At 40.7% G+C, this 19,368-nt stretch overlaps 1 protein-coding gene across 11 annotated transcripts in view; it reads left to right on the forward strand.

The window, feature by feature from the left end:
- The window catches only part of BCAS3 (BCAS3 microtubule associated cell migration factor), a 590,230-nt gene that overhangs the window by 234,064 nt on the left and 336,798 nt on the right, over positions 1-19,368 (forward strand). For all 11 annotated transcript variants that reach the window (XM_014581354.4, XM_014581355.4, XM_025179224.3 and 8 more), the window contains 3 exons: positions 1,978-2,102; positions 2,805-2,970; positions 4,151-4,251. In XM_014581354.4, coding sequence (XP_014436840.1) covers positions 1,978-2,102; positions 2,805-2,970; positions 4,151-4,251 — 392 coding nt within the window. The remainder of the gene's footprint in view (positions 1-1,977; positions 2,103-2,804; positions 2,971-4,150; positions 4,252-19,368) is intronic.

A 19,368-nucleotide genomic window follows, 5' to 3' on the forward strand; every position in this document is an offset into this window, starting at 1 on the left:
GCAGCTTAACCTCTCTGTGCCTCAGTGGGCCTAGCTGTAAAACAGGCATAATGCAGTCTCCCTAGTTATGTGTTAAGGTTGTATTACTGTTGTCTAGAAATCTATGGCTGAAAATACACTATAATTGCAAACTATTCATCTTTTTCCTCAGTCTTAAAAATGCCAAAGCCAACTTCCCCTCATATGAGCTAGAAAAAAAAAAATCTCCTAGGATGAGTTCTTGTGGAAAGCACTTCTTTCTCCTCCTCTCCTCTCCCTCTTATTCTCTCCTCTCCTCTCCCTCCACCTCCCACCCCAGCTGAATTTCAAATGGTTGGAAATAAAGGCATGACCCACTCCAGGACTATTACTTGCTCCTTAGCACACTACAGCCACTCTCCCCTTCAAAGCACACCCAGGAAGTCCTGGAAGGGCTTGAGCATTTCACCACTGACTTCCAGGGGATCAGGCTCAAGTTTTAAACAAGACTGTTTGAGTTACAGGAGGATGAGGAATGCCTTTGGGAGGGGAGAGCCCATGTAAGCAGGGACTGAGAAAACGGTTGAAGCTCAGTTTAAGGAATCCTTCTTGTTAGATTTTGCTTTTGCTTATGGCAATTTGATTTTTTAATTGTGCTGATTAAAAATGTGCTTCTGTTGATATAAACCCTTGCTGATTCCTGCTGGTTCATTTCTGCTGAGCCACATCACCCACTTATAAGTGGTTAATATTACAAAAAATGCTGACTGCTATGAATTACGCAAGCACTTTGATAATTATACACCAGATTAGGGTTGTTTTATTATCAGTTGTTTCTCCATTTGGTTTTCTGCCACTCGAGTCCATGATAATGCAATAAAAATGTGGTGTTGCGAATACCTACGGGATTGAAAATCCCATTGTACAAAAATTAAGAGGGTTGAGAGTAGGGAATATGATAAATTCAGAGCTTGCAAGGAGGTTGGTGTTTTGTGGAGCAACAAAGCAACCAAGAGAAAATAAGCAAAGTGGGGAAGGTAGCAGCCTAAAGGAGAATGAGAGAAACAGAAGAAGAGAGAGGGATGAAACAGGCAGATGAGAGAGAAGGGAGACAGCGACTTTAGTAAAGCATCTTGGCCAGCCCTTTTGTTTTGTGGTTAAATTAATTGAGGAAATGAGCATTGCTCTGAAAATTATTGTGAATGCATGTAAAACAGAACAGAATCCTCCAGTGTTTATGTTTTAATTAATCTCCAGTTTCTGGGTTTAGATTGACCTTTGATCAATTTCACCCAGGCTAAATGAAAGGACACAAGAAGGAAAATAAAACATTGACTGGTGTTGTCGCTGAACATAATGACGTACCATTGAATCTTACACACTCTGTGGTGTCCCAGAAGACAGCACTTCTTACTTTCATTCTTCACAGTAGTGTTTTTTACATAACATTATTATTGCCCTCTGTCTCCATTGCCTTGTATCCTCTGCATGCACCTTCGTCTCGCCTTCCTGCCCCCATCCCATTTTTCCCACTGGGGAATTGAAGCTGCAAGTAGATGATTACTCTGCCCGGCAGAACACGTTAGGATTGTTTGTGTGTCCTCTTTAAAAATGCAAGAAAATGGCAACGAACTAAAGCGATTGACCCAGAATCTAGACTTTCTGTCCCCCGAGTCTCAATAATAAGGTGTGTAAAAATGTTTGCATTCCATCTGGAAGTTGTTCCTGGCGATTGCAGATGTGCTATACTGAGTCCTTCAAACAATGTAAACAATTCTGCATTATTAGACAGTCCTGTTCTTAAAGCTCAGCAGTTAAAGGAACACTTGGGGCCTGATTTTCAGAAACTGAGCTTTCGCAATTCTAGTTGCAACTAGTGGGAGTGGAAGTGCTCAGTAATTCTGAAAATGAGGACTATGGGACCTGGAATAAAGGTTGAGTAAGGGGACTCTTGGATCACTAGTGAAATGTATCTTTGAGCATTGCTGCGTGTTAATTTTACTTTGTTTTTATTTTAAGCAAAGCCAAACCAGCTCCACAGATTTCACCTAGTAAATCTGTGGGAGGAGAGTTTTGTGTTGCCGCAGTCTTTGGCTCGTCGCGATCCTGGTTTGCAAACAATCCAGGTCTAAAAAGAGAAAAAGGTTGGTGTGTTTGGAAAATAATTAGGTTTGATCTTTTGGATTTGTCTTGGTTTTGGTTTGCTATCTCATTCTCAGAGAACTCTTGACCAAACACTGGGTATCTGTTCTATTTATTTATTGTCTTTGCAACTGTCTTCGGGGTCTGTCAAACTTCTGGAAGTCACTGGAAACTGAGGGCATCAGGAGCATGCCTTTATGATATAGCACCAATGTACAAGATAATTGAAATTGCAAAATGAGTCTGTGACTTTATATATAGAGTAATGACCACAAAGTCACTTGGGATCCTGTTGTGTTTAGAGATGCCTCTGGTGTGCTATTCAGGAGTGGAAGCTACTCCATAGGGTGAAATACCTGTCAGAAGTACCTACATAAACATAGACTGGTAATATGTGGCTACCCAAACACACCCCATTCCTAGGAGGCAGTCAGGGAATCCAACCGGATTAGTTGTGATACATGCTAATTGGGCCTTTGTCAGTGAAGAAATAAGCATGTTCTGTGCCTTTCTTCCCTATACCTCTCTAGAATCTCCCCTTCCGCCCCTGATATTAATCAATGCGGTCAATCACGGACATTTATAAAAAGGGAAATTAAATTTGTAAATTTAAATTTGAAAACTTGGAATTTAAATTTGAAAGTTTGTCTGCCTCTGCTCTTCTGTTGTAATAACATATACTTTCTATGTTTTCTTGCCCATAGATCAATCAAAACAGTTTGTGGTAGAATCGCTGTATATTATCAGTTGTTACGGAACCCTGGTAGAACACGTATTGGAGCCACGTCCCCTCAGCACTGCTCCGAAGATCAGCGATGACACGCCTTTGGAAATGGTGACCTGTCCGAGAGCCAGCTGGACCTTGGTTAGGTAGCTCATCTCTTTGGATTGCTCTTTTCTTTGTTTTAGGAAGGGGGTGAATGACCTCAGCCAATATTGACCTCTGTGGGAATCACAGATGCTCAACTCCATCCTCCACACTGATCAGGGCTGAATGTTTGGTGATGGTCAAATCCAGACCTTTTTGGAAGTCAGTAGCAAAACCTTTCATTACTGCAGACAGATTGAAATATGGTCCTATATTTTTAATAATTTTGCCAGCCCCAATAGACACACAGACATTGCACACAAGTTTGAAGTCCATTGTTGAAGGATATAGAAATCTGTGCTAAATTCCTTTCAAATAATCAAATAAAATTTAGCTTCTTTTTTTTACTAAGACTTGAAACAGTTAATTATTCTAGCAGTAAAAATACAGAACTGAAGTTCTTCACTGAGCTGTATGATTGGCTTCTGCAACATACAGCAAGAAGCTAGGCAAGATTTCCTGTAAGTACTTGAATGTTGAATCTTATCAACCATAGTTGAAGAAATTAATCCTGACTTATGGAATAAAACAAACAGAAATTGATGAGAAAATGTTGTCAGTGCTTTCGACATTTTAAAATATTTTTCCATTGATTTTTGTAGGCTCCAATATTCTTTAGTACTACCCATTCCTGGACTGGACTAATCAATACTTGATTTACCAAGCTATTTAGGAGTGGCCAGCCGTAATTAAAATTACAACACAGTCTTCTAGACCATTATTGTTGAAATGAGCAGGTTGAAATGGAATTGCAAATTCTAATTGGATCAATAGTCCATAACTTTACACGGCTCTGTTTTCACAGGTTTGTAGGTACTTGATTTCCGTTAGAGAACAGTAGAAGCAATAGTGTAAGAAAACACAAGTGTTCATCAGGTGCGGTTGTGCGTTAATATTAATGCTAGCATGACACATAATTATTTTAACATTCATTTGTCAACATATTCTAAACTGTCTTGATCCCTTTTTGTGTTCCATATATAGTACTGTCAGCCGAAACGTGTCGGCACCTCACGGACTGTGTGAGTTAGTCACACTTTTCGACAGACTGTTGTGTATTTCAGGTCTCGAACAAGCTAATTTAAATAATTGCAAACATTGTACAAGCTTGTGCTGACACAGACACTGATTTACATTCTCCGTATTAGCTTAAATATTAATATTCCTGTGTTGTGTCCTCAGAACTCCTCAGTGGAACGAACTGCAACCACCGTTTAATGCAAACCATCCATTGCTCCTCGCTGCAGATGCAGTGCAGTATTATCAATATCTGCTCGCTGGCTGTAAGTAGCTTAGCACTTTTTGTCTTCTTCTATGTGCAAGTTTTTAACATGATTTTCTCAACCAGCTTCTTATCTTACATTCTTGAGACAAGGCAGCATTGTCATCAACGATCCTTTTTTTTTTTTAATGGAATGAATGATGATTTAGAGACTTCTCAACATGAAAATTTCAACCAAATGCAATTTTAGAAGTGTAGCACCGTGCTGGAACTGATGTAAAGTTGTGTCAAATGTCTCAATGTTTCCATTACAAGTTCCAGTTCTAATGAAAATAGCCACTTATACCTCAGCCAGAAAAAATTTGCTACAGTTTAAAAATATGCCATAAAAATAGGGCTGTCAGTTAATTGCAATCATCTCAAGCGATTAATGTAAAACAAATTAACTAGTTTAAAAAGTTATGTTTAAGCTGTTTTAACCACACTGTTAAATAATCAGAGGGCCAATTTAAATGTATTATATTTCTGGGTTTTTTTCCTACATTTTCAAATATATTTATTTCCATTACAACACAGAATACAAACGTACTTTTAGTTTGGATTATACATATTTGCACTCTAAAAAAGAAATAGTGTTTTCAGGTCATCTCATACAAGTACTGCAGTGCAATCTCTTAGTCATGAACGTGCAATTTACAAATGTAGCATTATTTTCACATAACTGCCCTCAAAAATGAATATAAAGCTTTAAAGAAGGGTATGGGAACCTCTGGCCCCTGGCTTTCCTGGATTTGGCTCCTAAGGCTCAGGACTCCCTCTCCTCAGCAATGGGGAGCCCTTACTAGTGCTTTAGCCCCCCCCACCCTGGCCGCCCTACCATGGGGCTGGAGCACACAAAATCTTCTAGCCTGGCCTCCCCGAGGCTCTGGTATGTGAGGGGATTGTGTAGAGTATCTTTCTCCTTCTCAGAGTAAGGGGCAAGTCAGTAAGGAGTGGATTTTTTTTTTCGGCTTGTCAATTGTGTTCAGGCCCTGACTGATTTTTCTTAGGGTCAGCGGCCTCTGACCCAAACAAGGTTCCCTACCCCTGCTTTTAAAGACAATGCTGCCTGCTTCTAGTTTATAATGTCACCTGACAGTGATAATAAGAGTTTGCATGGCACAGTCGTAGCTGATGTTGCAAGGTACGTCTAAACGTGATAAAGTACCTCCTAAGTGGGTAGATTGTGCCCAAAAGCAGGAAAGTATGTAATGCAGCTCATCCTTCATTGTGCAGGTTTTCAACATACCATGTGGCCCCCTTTATTTACTGGTGGGCTCCTTTGGGTGGGTCAGAGGAGAAACTGGGGAGAGGACCTCTGGAGTTCTGATAGCTTAGAACTTAAGGAAACAGTTCTGAGGAAGGAATTTGCCAAGGATATAATTTACTTTAATACAAGATCACTGGCAGAGTTTTCATACATCCAGATCTATATAATTATTAGTTCGGATTTCATGTAGGCCAGGATCCAGACAATAAGGCTATGTCTAGACTACGCGGGAGATTCGAAAAGCAGAGCTTTTGAAAGTGAAAGTAGTCAGGACATGGCTTTTTCAGTAAACCCCCCTTTTTCGAAAAGCCGTGTAAACCTCATTTTCTGAGGAAGAGTGGCTTTTCGATAAAGGGGGGGTTGCCGAAAAAGCTGCGTCCTCACTACTTTCACTTTTGAAAGCTTTGCTTTCGAAAGTGAGATCAGAAGAAGATATACAAATTTGCATATCCTCTTTCAAATCTTCCATGTAGTCTAGACGAGCACTAAGAGGGAGCTTCATGCAGCCCTGAGATGAATGCAGCCCAGAGAGAATACCTTGTGGTCTCCCAAGGGCTTTGAGCTCCTGTAACATCTTTCCTTCTCTTGCTTGTATTTATTTTCCCTCATGAATCAGGTACTTGCTGACTGCTCAGCTTGTCAACATTTTTCCCACTCCCCTGGAATTCCTGATTGCTGGGCTATTTGTAGCCCAAATCTCAAGCGGCTGCTTCTCTCTTGAATCTTGGCAGCATTTCCAGAGATGTCTGGCCACCTGCTACAAACTGTGTGAGATCCACAACCTCATTGCAGGGAGCATATCTATGTTGCATCGTACGTTCAGTAATGTTGCATACATTTTCTTTTCCTTCGTATAATACAAAATAGGGAGATGATTATGGGAAAACAGTATTTTCTCAGTTGAATAGCTGAGATTTGAAATTCTTTAATTGTCGTCTGGAAGTTGTATGAAGAGGAAATTCTTTGCTTTGGTAAAGATGCTTCTGGGGAAACAAGACCCTCTGCTTGATTGACAGCGCAGACGTGGCCAGTGTATTTAAGTAATTAAAAATGGAAAAAGTAGACATCTAGGTGTCAAAAGATTGTAAGTCTGAAACATAGCTGGTAAAAGCAACACAGGCACCAAGTTAGGGGTATTACTTCTACCTGTCCATCTTTTGCATGCTTTCTGGAACTTGGAATATTAGAAGCCTACAAGGTTAGAGGATATTTTATATTTATTTGGGAAAATATTCAGAAGGCATAGTAATGGTTTGAATTCTGTATACCTTTTATTCTGTACTTGATACTGTGTTTTCTAGATGCAATAACCTTTCATATTTAAGATGAACATGGCAAAATGTGGCTCTCCCATAAAAGGATGGTGCATCTACACTGCGGAGCTATTTCAGGACACTGGAAGTATCCCGAAATAGCTATTCCGCGTCTTTTGAAGCAGCCCGTTATTTCAAAATAGACTTTGAAATAACGGGTGGCTTATTCCAACATCCTGGTAACCCTCGTTCTATGAGGCTTAAGGGGCATTTTGGCATAGTGAGTTATTTCAGAATTTCAACTCCTGTGTAGATAGAGCCAAATTACAAAATAAGCTATTTTCAAATACACTCGAAATAAGCTATGAAGAACGACAAATGTTTTTATGAGATCTGTTTGGAATTCTGCTACACTGAAAGTCATTAGAGAAGTATAGAAAGTGTATTGATAAAGTCTTTAATTTATGCGTCAGAACTGAAAAAGGATGGACTAGAATCCTGGTTGAACTTCTCTAGTCCCACACACTGTGGTCCAGCAGGATTTTAGTCCACAGGATGTTCACTTATGATGGGTGTGGCCAAGTTTCCCACAGTCCCATAAAGTTTATTTACACTAGTCCTGGCTCTCAGTGTTCTGTGCTGTTACTTAGCTCTAACTTACCCCTCCTCAATGTTTTCTAAGAGCCCAGTAAGCAGTGGAAGTGTTGGTAATGCTGCAAAACAATATTGACCTCCCAATATTGAATTGGTTCAGCAAATTCTCTGGTTCGGCACTGGTCAGGTCCTGAGGGTGCTGGACTAGAGAAGTTCAACCTGTATTTTTACGACAGAGGCAGTAAGGTATATGCCTTAATCGAATACGGTGTTGTGATAGCAGACTTACTGGAGTGTATAGTCTATTTGCAGCAGACATAGTTGGCATTATCTAGTGAACGTTTCTATGGAAAGAATGACCAAGTTGAAAGTTAGTACTGCTTTTGCAAGAGCAGAGAACAATATAAACCTTCCCTGCCCTCTGAGAAATTACATTGAATATGATTTCATAATTGGAAAGAAATGCTAATGAACACAAAATGTGCATTTCAGATTTGTTAGTCCATTTTATGTACCTGGGGTAAATGGTTAATTTTAATGAGTTTTATTTGGAATTAGGGATGTGAAAGATTAACCAGTTTCCTGGTAAGCATTAGACTTACTGGCATACTTACCAGGTAACTAGTTAACTGGCAGGGTGGGGTGAGCAGCCCCCTGCCTGCTGCGGCCTGTTTGGCAGCACCCTGGCCAGCCACTGGAGTATTCCCCTGCCCACAGTGGGACCCCGGCCAGAGCAGTCTCCCACTTGCAGCAACTCCCCCCCCAGCCAGCCAACCAAAGCACCCTTGTGGGACCCTTGCTGGCTGGCTGGAGCAGTCCTCTGCCCACTCCTAGAGGTCTGGGTTGGAGGAGCCCCCCACCTAGTGGGTGGCCAGACCCCTGCCACAGCATAGTTAACTATTTGAATGATTGCAATTAACTTGTTTAACCTGTTAACTTTTTTTTCCTGCCTATTTACATCCCTACTTGGAATAAAAAGTTCTGGGCAAAATAGATTAATTGCCCCACTTATTGTAAACAATTGGGCAATAGCAAATTTCAGACTAGAAGTATAGACTGCTAGTTAGGCGGTTAGATTGGAGCGCCTCTCTTCGGGCAGCATTCCCTTTCAAAGATTATCATATGTTTCATACTGGGAACCCTTCAGCCAAATAACTTGTATATGTTGTGCTTCATGAAAAGGAAAACACAGAAATAGATCAAAACTGCCCCCTCAAAAAATCCGTTAATCATCTCTCAGCCGTAATAACTTCTGTAATACACAATCAGGCATCTTGCTAGTATTTGGTCATGTGCTCTTTTAAAATCAAAGTGCATGTGTTCTGATTTGTTTGAGTTTGAGGGATTCTTGTGAGGGAGCACATTATACAAGATGGAAGATATTAAACGTGAAGAGAGCGATCGACATTTTTAGATGTGTCTGAAATTAGGCACCGAGATCCCTATTTAAGCCCCTACATAATCATAGGTGCCAAGTACCCATGGCTCCAGCTGCTATCGAAAAGAGCTGTGGCTCTTCATCACCATGTACAGTCAGATGACTTATTTGGATAACTAAAGTTGGATTCCTAACTCTTCGAGATTGGTGTGTATGCTTTGTCCAGTTCAGAGAACCTGGTTAGTTTCGTAACATAGGGTGAGATAATTGCTTATGCAATGTATGGTCATGCTTCTGCTGCTGCTATGTGTTACAGTCCTGATACCCTGAAATCCACTGCATATGCATCCCCTACTGGCCTTGTCATTGCACGTCTTTTGGTAATAGGACCAAAAAAAAAAAAAGAACATGCTAAGGCTTCATCTGCCAAAGTGAGGAAAAATAAATGCGCATGCCCCAAAAAGTGATGTTAGTAGCCATTAAAATACTCCAGTTGTTTCAATGCAATTAATATTTGGAAGAAAGAGCCTCATCTGTGTATCATCCTTCTGAGCAAGACATGGGATGCTGTCCCGTATTTTGCCGCTTTCCTGGGGAATAAGTGTTTGGGTGTGCTGTCAATAATGACTATGTCTGTATAAGGGAAAAGCAGAGGATACATGCTGCTTTTGTAGAATAAAAACATACCCTCTTTGAGTTCCATTTTAGGTATAGATGTAGTTCCATAATGCTTTCAAGGTTAATGCCTTGTGCAATTTATTTAAAAATTGGAGAACAATGGGAGTTGCTGGGTGCTGAGCCAATAGAAATGTGGCCAATAGAAACTTGAACTTGCTCACTCCAGTTATGTTTATGAGTTTGTGCAGTTTTCCAGTCGGGGCCAGATCTACCCATTTTCAATATTTTCCTGTTCATCTGTAGATGCCCTTTTTATTCGCACTGAGAACAAGTATTTGCACTGTGTGCTTTCACGCATATAGAGATATTTACATTGCACACAGTTATTCCATATGTGTCCAGAAACACAGAAGGCTGATTACTGAATTTAGGTAACTTTATATGACCGTTATATTTATGTATTTTTTCAATTTCTGATTATATTAGGAGTAATATGTCGTATAAATGGGATGAAAATAAAATTCTTTTTATTATACATGAATCGGAGCCAGATTTATTCCTAATCTTGAAATGAAGAATTAACGTGGCCACACTGTCTGCTTAAGTAAATGCTTAAAAAGCTATGCAACTCAAATTGCTGCTTCTACTGAGAGAGCTTTTAAAAGAGAGAAAAATAAAATGAAGTTCTGTGTTGAGAGCATTTGAATATTTGAGATTCCCTCCTAATAATTTAGCCTTTGTACCCAATTATCTGTTATTTTATAACAGACATGTTTGTTAATCTACACGTTAGCTAAATGTGTATTAAAATTAATTTGCATTGTTTGAGTTCCCTTTTTTAAAAAATGAAGTTTTTATTAAGATAAGAGGTAGCCGAGTCAGATGACAGATCTGTAGTAGGGGGAAATAAAATTGTAGGGTTGTTTGATTGAAATCAAGAAAATGGACAATAAAGAATAGTATTAGTCAAGAAAGTGCTGCATGGCCTCTACATTTTGTTTGATAAATTTGCTTTCCAGTTTTGTTGTGCTCTGCTGTTGAAGCTACACTGTTAAGTCCTGAGATGATAAGTTCCATTTAAAAAAAAAAAAAAAAAACAGGATTCATAAGAAAAAAAATACCTGTTTGCTCTTTTCCTAGGAAATGTATGCTAAAATGGAATTATCTGGCTCTGCTTACCTGCAGTAATGTAATGGATTGACATTAGCTGTAGCCTGTGGTTTGATGTGCTATCACTTCCGTCAGTAAGTTTAATTGCCAGCAAATGGCTAAATGGGAGTTTAGGGTGAATGCTACAGCTGTCTGCCATGTTAGTGGTAAAAGGAATTCTGGCGCCGTTTCAGGGTCACTATTTGTATCTGTCCATCAGAGTTAGAATACAGCAGTTTCTCTCAGTTTCAGTCTTCTGTATAGCATTTCTGCCAATTGTTTGGCTCCATTAAGTGTGCAGGAGAAACAAAAGCCTGAATGACCAAGTCACAGGGGGCTATGGATAGACCCTTTCTTTGTCCACACTCAGAACATTGCATTAGGTTTCATTATCCATTTATAATAAGTGACCTTTGCCCCCAGGTCATTGAAAAATACTCAGTGTGCTTTTCTAACAGAGGGTACTTCTATCAGCAGGCGGATAGAATAATGAAACGTCTGGTAGTCTGGTTGAAGGGTATACTTAGCAGCTTTTGGTAAATACACAGTTTGATGCCAAAGCAGAATAGCAAAATCTTATTCTTTAATCTTGGGACAGTTCAAAGTAGGCCAGTAAGATCTTGGTTACTGTATCACAAGAGAACGATTTTAAAATAGTGGATTTAGTTATTTATGTTCCGCTTGTAGCTATATTTTTAAGAAGATTTTAAAGTTATCTTCACAGTTCCCTACAATGATATGCACCGTGAAAAGGAACCATTGTTCGAAGACATACTTTGTTGTACAAGTGTCCACGACCTTTATCCCAAGGGTAGTTGTAAGTGCGTTGGCACAGCTGTTTGATTGCTTTGAGGTCATCTGTGACATCTGCTGCAAAAACCTTGATCTTGCTTCTGTGGTACTCTTCTACCTGAGCTCTTTGATAGTGTTCCTTTCATCAGCCTTGGAGTCAAACTGGGAAACCGGGTGAGTTGGGATCTGGACCTCTCTACAAGTTCATGGCTCCTAAGTGACCTACATTTTAAATGCATAAGCTGCTGACCTATAGAAAACATCAGTGTCTTGCTGATAACTGCTTCAGGCTTCTTGCACGTTTGGTCAACATAGCAATGTCAGAGGATCAAGAATCTCCTTAGTCTTCTGCCAGAACAGATTTCATTTTAGATGTAATTTTGTTACGGTTCACCCTGGACAGGGTGTAGACCAGGGGTCTCAAACTCCCAGCAAGTGGGCCAGTCCCAGCCGGAGCAGGCCAGTGAGGGCCTGTTCATTACCCCAAGTCCTGCCTCTTCCTGCTGTTGCCCCACCCTTTCTCCCTACATAGCATTCCCCCCCCCCCCCCGAGCACACAGCTTTTGGGATCACTGTGGGAGCTTGGTGTCATGCACCAGAAGCAGCTGTGCCCCGTACTCTGAACCGTGGGGAAAGTGGAGTGCACTGGGCGGGCGCACTCACTCCACTGCACTCTGCTTCCCCTGCGACTCCCACTGGGACTAGTTTGAGACCCCTGGGTTAAACCTATCACGATTTTAAGGACTTCAATATCAGGCATTCAAAAGTCCTTTTTCCCCTCAGTTGCTGCTTCCAACAGTGCTGCTACCCCCATGCTGTCAAGGGAGTGCTTCTGCCCACTTTATTCTGTGGTGACCCTCCCATTCCTTCCCTTTCAAAACCAATCTCAGGACCGAGTCATTGTTTAACCAGTAAGCTGATGCATATTGATTAATGGTGTCAGTTACACTCAGGCTCCTGGGGAGGCAGCTTTGCTGTGGCAGGGAAGCCACCTTCCCAGGAGCCAGGCCAGCAGGGGCGGTGGCCCTGCTACCAGAGAAGCTTTTCTGAGGGCTTTATCCTCATATGGGCTTTATCCTGCAGAGCCCACGGTGTGTAACCTTTTTGATTTTCAGCAGTTACATAGTTACCTATGTTAGGCTATGTCTAGACTGCAAGCCTCTTTCGAAAGAGAGCGTCTAGACTGCACGCGGAACTTTCGAAAAAGCAAGCCGCTTTTTCGAAAGAAAGCACCCAGTGAGTCTGGATGCTCTCTTTCTAAAAAGCCTGTTTGCTTTCAAGAACGCCTTCTTTCGAAAGAGCACTTTCGAAAGAAGGCGTTCTTCCTCGTGGAATTAGGTTTACCACCGTCGAAAGAAAAGCCGCATTCTTTTGATTTAATTTCGAAAGAATGCGGCTGCAGTCTAGACGCAGGTGAAGTTTTTTCGAAAAAAGGCTACTTTTTTCGAAAAAACCCCTGAGTCTGGACACAGCCTAACTGAATTGTAACATCTGTTGTTTGAATCTCTTCTGGGTAACCGCCCAAGCGCTCAGCTTACAGGGGGCACTGCCTGGGTTCTTTGGTCTAGATCACCTCTGATAGGGGAACCTAACAAAAGTAGGACCATTGACCAGTGCTAATATTCCTGTTCTTTTTTCAGCCAGCTGGTTACTTAAGGACATAATTTTTGAAGCAATCTACAGGTAAATGGCTAGTTTCTAATTTTGCCGTCATAATGAATTGTCAGGAGAAAAGAGAGAGATTCTGCACTATTCATTTATTCCTATTTATATGAAAGCATCCATTCATTGTCCTAGGTACTTTTACTGTGCTTTATGCATACAAAAAAGTCCTAACATACATGTTGAGCTCCTTATATATCTTTAAGCAGCAGTCTGCCTCAATATTCATAATCAGAGCCCCGGCATTATTATGTGTTATTTAGTGTGTGAATTTTCTTCAGCTCTAAATCCTGCCTAAATCAATTTCTGGTCATTTTTATTCCTGACCTAAAGACATTAAGAGTAATTTTATGTGTGAATTTAATAGCATTATAGATGATCTTGGGCATGGTGATTTGTAGGTTGATGACTGGGTCAAAGTGGCCAGATTTTTGTTTTATTGATAGGTAGCATATAAGAAAATGTGTAAATGAGAGTTTTCCAGAGCCTGCAGTGAAACCAGTGAGTTTCAGCCTGTGGTCCACAGACTCCTGGGGTTCTGCAAATGTATGTATAAGTTAGTCTGTGAACAAATATTGTTATTATAGATCATGGGATTTCAACCTGTGTCCTGCAGGTCCCTGCGAGTCCATGGACTATTCTTAAGATTTCCAAAGGGGCATCCGCACCTCCATTTAAAATGTTTTAGGGATGTGCAGGTGAAAGTTAGAAAACCTCTCATAGAAACCTGGGGGGGCTGAAGACCACAGAGACATATAAACAGCATGGGATAGTAGAGTCTTGTTCATATCTATGCAGTGTTTGATGAGACGGGGAGGTTTCAGACTGAGATAGAATAGGTAGCCTTGAGCAGTGGCTCCCAGCCTTTTCGAGCATATGGACCCCTTTTCAAGCTATTAAAATTTTACAGACGCCCCAAACAATTTAGCTGTGCCTGCAGCCTGCACAGCATTCAGCCGGTGATGCTTCCTGAGCCGCGTCCCTGAGCCTGCTTGGGAAGCAACATGGGCAGAGGGACGTGCTGGCAGCCAGCACGGAGCCTCTTAGCTGAGAGGCTCCGTGCCGGCAGCCAGCATGTCCTTCAACCTGCATTTTCAAGCCACAGGAAGCAAAGCAGGTTGAAGGGTGTGTTAGCTATGAGAGGCTCTGTCCATGTATTTTAAAGTTTTTGCAGACCCCCCCCCCCCCCACAGTACCAGACTACATGTTGGGAGCCACTCTCCTAGAGCAGTAGTCAAGATACACAATGATTTGAATCTTGATTTTGTATAGTTCATTGATTGTGCTTGTTTGGTGAGAAAATGCCATTAAAACAAACCTGGAAGTGGTCTGCAACTCCCCATTTCCTTCAGAACACACAATGTTAAAATTGCATTTCTAGTTAACGTGAACACCTGCTGGGTGTGCGCGAGGAGGGAGAAAGGGACTGCAGTGTAAGAGGGCATTTCACTGGGCTGTACATCTGTGATCTAGGAATCACTTTGTGGGGAATTTCATTTTTTGTTTGGCAGATGCATATGAAAGTAGATGGTATCTGAAATACTCTTACTGCTAGGCAAGTACATTCGTATTTACTGATAACTGATAGCTTGATGTGCTTTTGTAGCTGCAGAGAAAATCTTACTCTTATAAGGAGGCATGAGATAGGGTTGGGAATCTAAAATGCCAGGGGTAGAATCCTGGCTTGGTGGTTTCAATAGCAAAAGTTCTGTTGACTTCAGTGGGGTGACATTCAGACCCAGAATTCTACTCCCTGTTCTGCCACGTGGCTTACTGCCTGACTTGGGGCTAAATGCTTTCCCTCTATGTCCTTATTCTGTAAAACGGGGTCCTATTTACTGTACTCACCTCACAAGGGATGAGAAGTGTTTGTGAAGCATTTTGAACATGTACAGTGCTAAGTATAATTAATCTTTTGACTGTGCTGTGTAAATAAGACACCATAATGATTGTTGTTGGGGTTCTTTTAATGTAGGCAACTGAAGAATTTCCCCAATGGCTAGCAATTTCATCCTTTAAAATGTATTTAATACAGTATTGTATCCACTAGACTCATAAGTCCACAGTAAACCTTGTGAAACCTGGAACCGAAATCTTTTTTTCTCCAAGTCATTGTATCCACTGAATTGATAAAGCCACAGTATAGTTTACAAAATCTGAAACTGATTTTTTTTAAATCTAGTTGCCTGTTGTTATGCAATGATAAGATAAAAATACCTCCAGACATTTGACACATCTGGGTGTAACACATCTATGAACAAGATTTGCTCTAAATCAGAACAAAAATAGACTAAAATGAATATATTCAAACTGCAGCAAACTTGGGCCATAAATGATTGTCACATGCATCTGACAAAGTGGGTCTTTGCCCACGAAAGCTTATGCTCCAATACATCTGTTAGTCTATAAGGTGCCACAGGACTCCTTGTCACTTTTGCAGATCCAGACTACCACGACTACCCCTCTGATACTTGGGCCATAAACTAGTGTCTCATATATTGTTTTGTATAATTTCTCTCTTTCTCCCGCAGCAAAGGGGCACCTTCACAATCTGGGCAATAGTTTAGGCTCATCAAGAACCATTTTATGGAGAGGTTCTGCAGTTGTCAGATGCACGCCCATGACAAGAATTAATATATTAACTGGTCTGCAGCACTTTTTGACAAATTGCTTACTAAATACATCAAAATTGATTGGATGTGCTGTGTTTAAATTGACAAATGGCTGCATTAGGGGAAGGAGGGAAATCCATTAATTACAGCTGCCCTCAACCATAGGAAATGTAATCATATAAATATAGATTTTGCTAAAGCAAAAATCTCCTCTTGATTGTAGTGTTGCTGGTAAGTGTACTTGCACCTCTTTGCTATGAAACCTCTCCTAGGAGGCTTTGGAGGCAGTTCTTACTAATTGACTTTTGAATAATCAAAAGATCATTTCTATTGTGTTAAAGAAACAACGCAGTGTTTACTTACCTCATGACAACCACTTCTGATTCCATGAGTGGGTAGATGGTGAGTGTAACCATTGAAGCTGGTACCATTTCATTCATTATTCCTCACGGGATGCTGTTGGCTTTATGTGACCCTAGGTCTAGAATTCGAACGCCTGAGGCAGGTTGCTCCACCCAAACTCTTTAACCTCCTACTTTTCCATATTGTATTGGTTCATGCTTAAGGTACTCCTGAAGCTGCTAAGAACTAGGTTTGTAAATTCTGAGAGAGACACTTTACAAGCATTTAGGCTCAGATTGACATCTGCTATTGACTTTGGTCAGTATAGTATTATCTCAGCTCACCTATGGCTCAGCTGTTGTGCGTATCTTGCATTTCAGTTATAGTGCTTTTCATCTAGGGATCTCAAATCTGACTTGCCTAAGTATCGACTCCAAAAGGATAGCGTTAACCCTATTTAATTGCCTGGTTAAGCTAAGAGATAACACAATCTACATAGGTAGTCTGGATTCTTTGTAGTATCCCATTTACATTTCCCTACTCAGTCAAATGCAAACTAAACACCAGCAGCAAAATTCTTCTCTGAGCAACTTTCAGAACTTTATTGCCTGTTTTACACTCCTTTTACACATTCCACTGATGACAGCGGGAATTCCACACGTGAAATATTGGTACATATTATGCAATAGAGGTTGGTACTGAGAATATAAGCAGTCTTGAAAGGTAGATTTTTGCCTTCAGGGGTATGTTCTCTTCTCAACACTGAAGCCAGGTCTATACTAGACCCAGACGGTTGGTTTAAGGTACGCAACTCCATCTACGTACAATACGTAGCTGGAGTCACCTTACCTGAAGCTGAGCTTGGCAGTGTCTCCACAGCAAACACTCCCATCGACTTCCCTTACTCCTTGCAAGAGCAGGAGTACCGAACGTTGATGGGGGCACCCTCTGAGTTTTATTTAGCGAGTCTTAACTAGACTTGTTAAATCAAATTCCAGAAGATAAATTATGACAGCGTCGATCTTCAACGGGGTGAAGACAAGGCCTGCAGCTTTGTCTACACTTAAAAGTTGAAAGCACAGCAGCTGTAGCACTTTAAACTGAAAGTATGGCCAGGGCTCAAGTATTGGCAGAGAGATCTCCCAGTGATCTATGTAAACCACCTCCACAAGGGGAGTAGCCTGGTTCACACTCATGCTTTACAGTGCTGTAACTTTCTGCACTTGGAGGCGGAGAAAGGCAAGGGGTTCACACTCCTGAGCTAGAAAACTACAGTGCTATAAGGTGCCAATGTAGATTTGGCCTAAGAAGGTGAATCGCTGTTTCCTGAGGCGGTTTTACCCTGATACGAAATTCCTGAAATGCCATCGACTACTCAATTAGCTGATTAATCAAAATGTAACATCCCTAATGTGGAAGTGAGGCTATTCAGCAACCCAGACACATGTGATTGTTGTGAAACACAGACCATGGACCATCTGTTGGTCTGTCAACTTCTGGAAGAACCTTGCACTATGGGAGATCTCACTGGCTACGTCTAGACTACAAGCCTCTTTCGAAAGAGGCTTTTTCGAAACAATATTTCGAACAAGCCTCTTTTGAAAGAGAGCATCTAGACTGCAACCACTTCTTTCGAAAAAGTGAGCTGCTTTTTCGAAACAGAGCACCCAGGCAGTCTGGATGCTCTCTTTCGAAAAAGCCCTCTTTGCATTCCTCGTAAAACGAGGTTTACCACAGTCGACACAACTGCCGCATTCTTTCGATTTAATTTGGAAAGAACGTGGTGGCAGTCTAGACACAGGGCAAGTTTTTTTTCGAAAAAAGGCCATTTTTTTGGAAAAAACCCTGTAGTCTAGACACGCCCACCATGATTGTGGCGGAAGGACATAAGAAGCAGTTGGTGTCATAGTTAACCCTTTGGTAGATGCCCCATTAAACTGTTTGAAGGTAGGGGATCACAATATATCAGCATTATGGCGTTTTACAAATCCAGTCAAATGTTTATATGTACTTACCTCGCTAAATATATACTTCACCTTTCCAGTTGAAGTGGAAAATTAAATATTCATGTTTTCTAGAGTCGCCCTTTGATGTTCAGTTTGTGTTGGCTGAGAAACCTTGCCTTTGGCTAGTGTTGTGTTCTTTTCTTGAAATTGTACTTCATTTCTCTAGTATGAAAAATATATTGCATTCCTTAATTAAGCTGACTTGTTATAGCTACGCGCCAGTTTAAAGGAAACCTTCTTTCCAAAGCTTTAGCTCTGTAAGATTCTGAATTATTCAGGAACTGTCTAAATTCTAGATTCTGAAATATTCTGAATCATTCAGAAGCAGTCTAAAACTCCTAGTCATTCTGGAATTAGTTTATAATTTCTCTGAAATCTGGAGAAGGTGGGTTTTGTAACCTACCACAGTGAGACTCCTGATCTTGATTGGCATATTTGTATTATGGGAGCAACAGGATAACAGTAATAATAACAGTGGAAATAAATATAGTATCGTCTTTTACTTAAAAAAAAAATACTTTTAACAAAATTAAATTGATTTTAAAAGGCATCTAATTTTTGGGAATTTGTTTACACTTCTTTTTAAAACAGTAGTAGATTTTCAAAGGGTTTCTTGTTTTTACAACTAGACATACTTTTAAAAATTTCCAGATTAAGCAGATCCAGACACGCTGTTCCTCAGAAAATTGATAGCTGGGTTGACTTTGGTTTGGTTTAGACCAGCTGTAGTAGTTGATAACATACTGAGCATTCTCATGATTATAACCCAGCCTCGTCCTAAGCAGTCAGATTAAAGAAAAGCCTCTGGCCACAGGTATAATACTTTGTTGTTGTTTCCTGGCTTCTATCTACTATTTATCTCTGCCACAGCATTTATTTTTATCTCAGTGGTATGTAAGCATTAGTCATGATCCCGTTTCTCTCCTCCTTTTCATTTCACTTTATCTTCATCATGTCTTTTATAGGTGTCTCAGAGCCAACACCTACTGCAAAGAGTAGAGATTGTAACACAAGAGAGATGAATAACACTTTACATGCTGTTCCACAGCTCACAAACCTAATCTGCCATAATTAACATTGTCACTGTAACAAGTGGCTTCAGGGTAGGGGGAAGACAGGTTTCTCAGTTTTCCTTTATCTACTTGGAAAGGCACTTTGCATCTTGAAGTTCATCAGATTCTTTCTTTCTCTGAACATACTGGGTTCCTAAGCAATTTGGAATTGTTTTAATTTTAGCTGATTATATTCTAAAGCACATTTCTCCTTTCTTTTCCTCAGATATGTTGGGTTATTGCATTTTCATCCCAGTAGTGTCATAAATGTGCTCAATATGCCCGTGAATTTTTGCACGGAGGCCACTTAATGAAATTTGATACATAGTCATGGGTTGGCTCCACCTCTGGAAGGGGCGGGGTCTGGGGCAGAAGGGGTGGGGCTAAGGACTAGCCTCCTCCCAGAGCTGT

Source organism: Pelodiscus sinensis, chromosome 21 (assembly GCF_052426305.1).
Source record: "Pelodiscus sinensis isolate ZL-2025 chromosome 21, ASM5242630v1, whole genome shotgun sequence".
In the NCBI taxonomy this organism is placed as follows: Eukaryota; Metazoa; Chordata; order Testudines; family Trionychidae; genus Pelodiscus; species Pelodiscus sinensis.